Source organism: Myiozetetes cayanensis, unplaced genomic scaffold, assembly GCF_022539395.1.
Source record: "Myiozetetes cayanensis isolate MyiCay16 unplaced genomic scaffold, myiCay2020 scf28, whole genome shotgun sequence".
Lineage (NCBI taxonomy): Eukaryota > Metazoa > Chordata > Aves > Passeriformes > Tyrannidae > Myiozetetes > Myiozetetes cayanensis.
This window is the reverse complement of record NW_026087499.1, coordinates 2,352,904-2,361,706: the sequence shown is the minus strand read 5'-3', so window position 1 is coordinate 2,361,706 and position 8,803 is coordinate 2,352,904. Positions and strand designations below refer to the sequence as shown.

The 8,803-nt window shown below is 50.0% G+C and overlaps 1 protein-coding gene across 1 annotated transcript; it reads right to left on the bottom strand.

Moving 5' to 3' along the window:
- Positions 1-221: 221 nt before the first annotated feature.
- On the bottom strand, positions 222-5,028 carry TNFRSF18 (TNF receptor superfamily member 18). Its single transcript, XM_050322238.1, has 6 exons — positions 4,826-5,028; positions 3,609-3,743; positions 2,933-3,020; positions 2,203-2,297; positions 862-999; positions 222-430 (listed from the first exon to the last, which is right to left on the bottom strand). The coding sequence occupies exons 1-6, from the start codon at positions 4,986-4,988 to the stop codon at positions 270-272; spliced, it is 780 nt and encodes a 259-aa protein (XP_050178195.1). The 5' UTR covers positions 4,989-5,028; the 3' UTR covers positions 222-269.
- Positions 5,029-8,803: the final 3,775 nt, after the last annotated feature.

The following is an 8,803-nucleotide window of genomic DNA, read 5'->3' as shown; positions in this document are numbered from 1 at the left end:
TGGCAGGAGGGAAAAGCACTGTCAGTATAAAAGGATAGGAATATTCCTTATCCCTGTGCCTCAATCCCTTAATATGGGCATCAGGACTCGCTGTGGAAAAGGGAGAGGCTGGGAAAGCTGGGAGAGCGCCCTCAGGAACGAATGGCAGCATCAATGAGCAGGTTTTTGGGTCTCCCGATGCTTCCCCCACCCCACCCCACCCCCCATCCCATTCCTCCTTCCTTTCCTTCTGGCGAGCTCAGCTCCCCGTGGCCACGGCTCCCTGCGGTTTAGCTGATGTCGTTGGAGACTTTGAGGGACAGCATGGAGAGCTTCTCCTGAGCTGCTTTGTCCCCGTGCTCCTCCTCGGGGAATTGGATGCTGTGGCTCTCGTCCCCCTGGGGCAGGAGCTGCGGAGCCACCGGCGGCCTAGGGGAGTGATGGTCCACGTCTGCAGTGAGAGCAAGGACAGCAAACTGCACACACAGGAGTCTCCACACGCCTCCAGGGGGGTCCCCAACACAAGGGGAAGGACACAGGTGGCAGATTTGTGGGGTGGTTTGGGGTGGAAGGGGCGTTGGAGCCGCTCCGCACCTTCCATGGGCACAGGTTGCTCCAAGCTGGCCTGGGATGCTTCCAGAGGTGGGGAATCCTCTGGGCAATCCATTCCAGGGCCTCACCACCCTCCCAGGGAAAGGATTTTTTTTTTTTCCCAATATCCCATCTCACCCTGCCCTCTGTCAGTGGGGTCGGACCGGACAATCCCTTTTCCCACCCCAACCGTTCTGAGTGAAACTCAGCGATGCCCTGGGTAAATCCATGTTAATCCCATTTATCCAGCTCCATTTATATCCCACTCAGCCTCCTGAAGAGCCCACTTACCATCAGCTACGAAATATTTGCCCTTCAGTGTCCAGATGCAGAAGTGCAGGAGGAAGGTGAGCAGGATGAGCACGAACACGGCCACGGCCGTCAGGATGGCCAGGATGGTGGTGGACAGGGAGCTGGGGGGGAGGGCAGCTGCAATTAAAGAGATTGCATCAGAATTAAGGGGTTACGTGGCCAGAGTGTTGTTAAAGGAAAGGTATTTCAAGGAAATTTAGGGATTGATTTAGTTTGGGGCGGGGGGAGGAATAATTTCCCAAGGAAAGAGCGCGAGTTCCAAGTCAAGCGTGTGATGGAATAATAAAGAAAGGGAGGAAGGAGAAATGAAAGGGGGAAAGGGAAAGAAATCAGGAAAGGGACTGAAAAAAGAAAAGGAAGAAAAAAAAAAGGAAAAGGGAAAAGGAAAAGGAAATAAAGAAATGGAAATAGAAATTAGAAGTAGAAATAGAAATTAGAAAGAGAAATTAGAAAGAGAAAATAGAAATAGAAATAGAAATAGAAATAGAAATAGAAATAGAAATAGAAATAGAAATAGAAATAGAAATAGAAATAGAAATAGAAATAGAAATAGAAATAGAAATAGAAATAGAAGAATGAGCTGGGTTGGAAGGGACCCCCAGGGGTCACTGTGAGAGCTCTTCATGCAAACCCCTCCTGTCTCATCTCCTCCTTATCCAAGGTCTCTCCCACTTGTTCTGCCTCCTCTGTTTGGTTTTTTTGGAAGGATGGGGGTTCACTGTGTCCTACCCAGCACCTCACCAAGCCAGATTTTCCCCCCTGCTTTTTCCTCACAGGAGCTGAAAGCAGCAGCGTGTTTGCAGTTTGTCTCAGCAGAGCTGGGAATATTTTTGGATAATGAGCCCGGATCCGAGAGGCACCAATTCCCTGCAGGGACAAGGGGCTGGGAAAGGGCGGGAGCAGAGGAGCTGGGTGTCTGTGAGGTGCTCAGGACCCCCAAACCCTGCAGTTTGAGCCATGGTAAGTAAGACCTGGAATTCCAGTTCTGGGTGCCGTGGGCTCAGCCAAGGGAACCAAGCTGTGGTCTTCCTAAGAAAACCCAACATTTCAGTGGAAAACTCATAATCTGCCAAATAAATGTGCTCTATCCAAGAACCACCAGGCTTTTCTCTACCTGGGTCACCGGCAGAACTTTGGATCTTTGCCCAGGTCAACAATTCCAACCCGTGTTAAGATTCCAGGGAACACAGGTGGAATTCCCCAAATTCCCATTCCCCCCAAGGCCTGGGGGGGATAAAGAGGCAGCAAATCCCGCTGGAGAAAGGCAGGGAAAAGTTCCAGAGGAATTCTCAGAGGAAGAAATTCGGGGGGAGAAGGTACCTTGCTCCACATCTCGGGGAGAAGGAAGGAAGCCACACCTGGAGTTGTGGGTGCTGTTGCCTCGGCTGAGCGTCACAAACCCGGATCTCTCACAGCTGCAGGAAGGACCAGAGGCACTTTGAGAACATCCCTGTTTTCCCTTTGTTCCTCTCTTCCCTTCCCTTTCCTTTCATCCCCTTTACTCGTTTCCTTTAATCCCCTTTTACAGCAGGGCAGGTGAAGTTGTTGCTGTTCCCCAAGAAAAGCCACCTCACAGCTGCTTTAGGGGCCCATTTTCTTTACTCTTTCTTTCCAGGGATGTCCCTGATTGGAAAAATCTTTCCCTCAGTTTGAGCTGGACTTGGGAGCAAGTGGAAAACACAGTAGTTTGTCTGAAATTCTGATTTGAGGCTGACTATAAAACCTGAAGAGACATATCGTGTTTAACTTAAAAAGCTCATCAGTTAATCTCATTGGTGATCTTGTCCTTGATTCAGTTTTACTTTCCAATTACTAAATATTAAATTATATACAGAATTAACCTCTTTCTAGAAAACATTAAGTTACACATATTAAAATTATATATAATATTAAATTATACAAAACACCAAGTATATAAAACTATATATAATAATATAAATTATTGAGTAGTAAATATTTTGGGTTTATTTAAAATATTAACAGTTTATTGTTTATTATTATTATTATTAAAGCCTATTTTCAAAGCAGGGACATGTCAATAAATCCATACTCAGTCCAGTTCCTACACCAGCCATTCTTCACATCAGAATAAGTTCCCGTCCCACAGGGTTTGCATTTGAATATGAAATCTGTTTCTCCTGCAAGAAAAGAGAATGTGAAGGGTTAGTGCTCACAGCCTGGATGGAGAGGTGGAAAAAACCTGGATTAGAGCCTGAGGAATTCCCTCTGTGTCACGAACCAGCCCCTGGAGAGGCTCCTCAGCAGCTCTGGCCCCTTTTTGGAGAGCAGAGGTGCAGAGATCCTGATGGGACAGCTCAGGGAGGGCAGTTTAGAGCCCCCACAGACTAAAACAGGCTCCTCTGGGCTGTTCCAGGCTGGAAAGCAGCCCTGGAAGTCTGAGCACACGAGTGAGAGTCTGACATTTAGGATGGGAAGGGCTGGTTACAGAACAGGGAAGGAAGGGGGTTTGGCACAGAGGCCACAGCAGAAATGCCACTTCTGCCTGAGCCTCCCCAAACCAGGGGAGCTCAATAAGCATATTTAGGAATATTATCTCTATAAAAATAGATATTAGATATTATATTTTTGTATTATATTATATTAATCCTGTCAAAAGCCTAACAAGGCATCTTTTACACATATTCTACCCAGGGAAGTGGGAAAGGGCAGTGCCATTCCCAGGCTCAGGCAGACCCTTGCAGGGAGCTCTGCCTTGGTGCAGTTACCACTCCTGGTGAGCTCCTCTCCCTCAGCGCACTCTGGCACCTTCCTGCAGTACTGGCAGTTGTCATCCCCACATCTGTGGCCCTGGGGACACCTGCAGTCGTGGTCCTCAATGTCTTGGCACGGGTTGTTGCCTCCTGCCAAAAAAAAAAAAAGAGAAGAGTGAGCTTGGACTTGCCTTCCCACAGAGCCCACAGGTTCCCATCACCCCAGGGCTGACAGCGTGGGGAAAATGAGTTTTGTCATCGGTTTTGTCATGAATCCTGAAGCTGTGTGATGTTAAAGGGAAAAAAAAAAATCTGCATGGAAATGCTGCCTTGGTTCAGAGGTGGGATTAGAAACCCACAGAGAGCGGTGAAGATTATCTCCTGAGATTGGGGATGGAACGTACAGGATCACCAGGGGGCTGCCCACACCTTCCTGTGCCTGCTGCCCTCCCCTCACTGACCTTCAGAACTCCACTGAGTGTGGAGGGAGTGGAAACAGCCTGGGGGTGATTCTTTCTGACAGTCATCCCCTGTTCAGTCTCTGGCTGCCCCTGAGGGACAGCACTGAAGAGCAGAAGGATTGTCCCTGGGACCGTGGGAGGGGCCAGGAGAACCCTCTGCTGCTGCCTTAATTCGACTTAAAATGCCAGGGGAGTCACAATCAGGGGCACACACGATGGGTTGGGTTGAGAGGGACTGTGAAGATCATCTTGTTCCACCACTTTCCACCAGCCCAGGTTGCTCCAGCCTGGCCTTGGATACTCCCAGGGATGGGGCAGCCACAGCACAACCCCTGCCAGGACCTCCCCACCCTCCCAGGGAAGGATTCCTTCCCAATATCCCACCTAACCCTGCCCTCTACATGCACCACCACCTCACCACCACCCTGAGGTCAGGCAAGAACACAGGTGAGAACCAGTGATCAGCTGGGCTGTGCACTGTGGGATGAGCACAGGTGAGTGGCCACCACCCCAGGGAGCCTGTCCTGTGCCCAGGTACCCTCTGGGGGAAGAACCTCAGCCTGAGATCCAACCTGACCCTGCCCTGACACAGCTCCAGCTGCTCCCTGAGTCCTGTCACTGGTCACCAGAGCTGCCCTGGTGATGATCTAAGGCACATCCTTCATTTAGGGCTCAGAGGAAACTCTTCTCAGTTTGTTCTGCACATCCAGTTGCTCAAGACTCAAACAAACCACCCCTGACAAAGAGGACACTCCCGCCCCATTCCCTTACCTGCTTCCAAGTTGCATTTGGGGCAGCATTTCTCTGCATCTTTGCTGATGATTTTCCTCTCCCCATCCTGGCACTGCAGTGCCAGGCTCCGCTGTGCCCAGAGCCCCAGGCACAGCACCGGCAGCAGGAGAGCCGGAGAGCCCAGGGGCCCGAATTCCCTCATCCAGGGGGTCGTGTCTGGAGCAGACAAACCCAAAAACCACCCCGTGTCAGGGCTGGCCTGCCTGAGGGCTCCTTCCCCTGGCACTGCAGCAGGTGCTGGGCTTTTTGTGGCCTCGCTCTTCCTGCTTTTGGAGGGGCGGGGAAATGGTTTTATCCGCGTCACCAGCAGGGCTGAGCAGCACCAGGGACTCCCAGGGGAGAGGAGCAGGTGGAGGGCAAGGTGCACCCTGATTCTCTCCAGGGGGTTGCAGGTGGATGTACCACTGGGAATTAAAGCAGGTTGAGTCCTTGGGTGGATTTGGTGCAGCCAGGTTGTTTTGTTCATGGAATCGTGGAGTGTTTGGGTTAAAAGGGACCTTGAAGATCATCCAGTGCCACCCCCTGCCACGGGCAGGGACACCTTCCACTAGCCCAGGTTGCTCCAAGCCCCATCCAACCTGGCCTTGGACACTTCCAGGGATGGAGCAGCCACAGCTTCTCTGGGAATTCCATCCCAGCCCCTCACCACCCTCACAGCCAAGAATTTCTTCCTAACATCCAATCTACGATCCTAAACCTCCTCTCTGTCAGTTTGAAGCCATTCCCCCTTATCCTGGCACTCCAGGCCCTTGGAAATAGCCTCTCTCTCCTGTCAGCTCCCTTCAGGCACTGGAAGGCCACAGTCAGGTCACCCCAGGATGAACAATCCCAACTCTCCCAGCCTGGCAGGCTGGTGGTGCCAGGGCCATTCCCCTGGAGCTCAGCAGCAAACAACGACCACCAGAACAGCCTAAATACCCAAGAGCAACATGAATCTGAATTGTTTAGCCCAGTGTCACCCAGGGAACAACAGAGAAGGGACCTCTGAGGGCCCCCTGAACCCCTGGGCAGGTGGTACCCAAGGGGACCCCTCTCCTGGTGAGGGCTGCAGGCAGTTGGGCCCAGCTGGCACCTGGTGTTTATCAGAGCAGGAACTGATCATTTATTTATTTCTCTCTGTTTTGACTGTTGGGTTTTGGGTTTTTTTGGTTTTTTTCCCCCCAAAAAATTGCTCTGTACGTGTTTTTCACTCTTGTTCAAGCATTACAGTGGGGCACAGATACGGTCAGATGGTGGAACATTTACAGTCAGAGCACAGACAGTGGTTGCTCGAGCCAAGTCTAAACCTCCAGAGTCAGCAGTGACCTTTCAGAGGTAACCTGACTATCTGGCCTTAGAATCTTTGGTTTTTCTTTTTTAAAGCCAGCCTTACCTGTCTCTGCTGGAAGGTGACATTTCAGCTGTCAACCCCTTCAGAGACCCCAAAATCAGGGGTCCACTTCCCACCCCGACCTCCACAGGGGAAAGGACTCAGTTCCAGCCCCCCCTGTCCATCCCATACCTGGCTCAGGGCAAACTGAAGCTGAGACATCAATGCACATTGTGATGGAACAGGGAAAATGCTGCGCCAGGGGAGGGTCAGGTTGGACATCAGGAGGAATTTCCTCATGGAAAAGGTGGTCAAGCATTGCCCAGGGAGGTTTGGAGTCCCCACACGTGGAGGTGTCCAAGGAAGGGCTGGACGTGGCCCTCAGTGCTCTGGGCTGGGGGACAAGGTGGGGACAGGTCAGAATTTGGAATCAGTGATCCTGGAGGTCTTTTCCAACCCCAGTGGTTCTGTGATTCCCTGAACTGGCTGTGAATTCTGCTTTTGCCCACCTTCAGGACATGCAGCCGTGATCTAAACCCGTTGAAAACACACCAGGTTCCTTTTTGGCCCCTGGAGCCACGAGTTGCTGACCTGTCCAAAATGAGTCATCTTTTTTTTGAGGGGCAAGAAAACCCCCCCCACAAAAGCAAAAGAAAACCAAAATTAAAACTCAGCACAAACCACTTCTCACCCCCAAATTAGTTCTTGGGACTCCAGCAGCTTCACTGACACCGCTTGGCCTTCGCGTCAGCAGTGACAGAACTTTGTCACCAGAGAGAATATTTGGTTTCCTGACGCTGAGTTTTTGCTGATTACCCATAATGGGTGACCCAAGCAAAGCCTCCAGTTCTCCTCTAAGAGGCTGTTCACGTGAAATCTGCGCAATTGCTGAATGACTAATGAGCTCTGTTGGGCCCAAATGGCCTTGTGAGCTCCAGCTCATCGAGTGGAAAACTCCGTGAATACCTGCAGGATTCACGTCCAGCACTGACAGCTCACCCAGTGACACCCAAAGATTTAGGGGTGAAAAAAAAAAAAAAAAAGCTGGAGGGCACATGATTTATCTGCTGCCTGAAAGCAGGAGATAAAATTGTTGTGCTCCTTCCTTTTTTTTTCCCAGAAGTTCTGCTTTTAGGTCAACCTGGAGGCTTTGCAGTGGCAGGACTTGGGGGCTGCCAGACCTTGAGGTCTTCTTGCAGTGCCTGATTTGTCCCACAGGGAGGATCTCACCTGGCCCAGGTGAGATCAACGTGGCACAACCCTGGTGGGGTCATAAAACGAGTTAAATCCTCACCCAAACCCCTCAGGGCTTTACAGGGACCCCCTGGATCCTTCCCAAGGAACCTGCTCAGCAAGGTCACCTGTGCAAGGGGTCACCTCTCTGAGTTCCAAAAGTGGTGGATGAGCCCAGGGAGTAACAAAGTTGAATTCTCAGAGGGAAACTAAACCAGACAGAGGCAAAAAAAAAAAAAAAAAAAAACAAAACCCAGCCAGGCCTTGTGTTCCCTCCCCATCTCAACCCTGGTGTCTGTCTCTGACCTTTCCGAGGTCTCTCATGGCAAACCTGAGTCACTCTGAGGCTCCTCTGAAGCAGGGGGAGGATGTGAAGAGAAAAGGCAGGGAGATAAAGGACCTGGGGTAGCCACAGCAACAGAAACTCGTCAGAGATTGGCAGGGGGAAAACCGAGACGAAAAAGAAAAAAAAAAAAAAAAAAAAAAGAAAGAAAAAAGGCAAAGGAGGAAGTGAACGTGAAAAGCATAAAGTTATAGATCTAGGAGGGGGTTTTAGGTATTTTTAAAAATAATTGTAATCACTACTGTAACGTGAAATACATCTGGAACTGCCAAGTCTGAGAGGAGGGTTCAAGAACTGCAAGACCCAGCTCATTTTTTCCAGTGTGGCTCTCAAATACTGTCTGTTCTTGCCCCAAATGCTTCTCCAAAACTGAATGGCTGCTGTCTGGTCTTGCTCCAGTCCCTCTCCAAAGCTGAAGGCAGCACTGCAATAATGGGAAGGAAAAAAAAAAAAGCACCTTAATTTTAAACAAATATTTTTGATAAAACTCCAGGCAGAGAGAAAAAAATACTGTGGGTAGAAAGACAAGGGGACTTGGGGTTTTGTTTGGTTTTCCTCCCGGGTTTTTGGTAGCAATCCAAAACTCTGCTGCTCCCCACATTGAAGGGGCTGTAACTCGTGGGTAGTGCAGCTGAAAGGAAGTGGAATTATCCACGGGGAAAAATGGCATTATTCTCACTCAGAAATACAATTATCAGTCATTTTTAGAGGTGGTTCTTAAAACCATCAGGAGGCTGAGTTTTAGTGGCAACGTTCAGGCACAAAGCAGCCCAGCCCAGCATTACCAGCTCAGACTGGGGTGAAAAAAGCTCAAGTGTCTCTTGAGTGCCTGAAAAAAAGGGGAAATCTGAAAGGTTGAAAAACAGGAACTCACTTGGTGACAAGGCCTGCACCTCTGAGAAGGGAAAGTTTCATTTCTGGCAGTGGGAAGACGAGCGTGGGCAGAGGCAGCACCAAATCATTCACCGCTCTCTGCCTGTGTGCAGCCACTTCCTGGCATTTTTAGGGAGGACTGGACCAAAAAATCCAAGCAAGCTTTTCACAGAAGACTAACAATGGCAATTAAAAATAA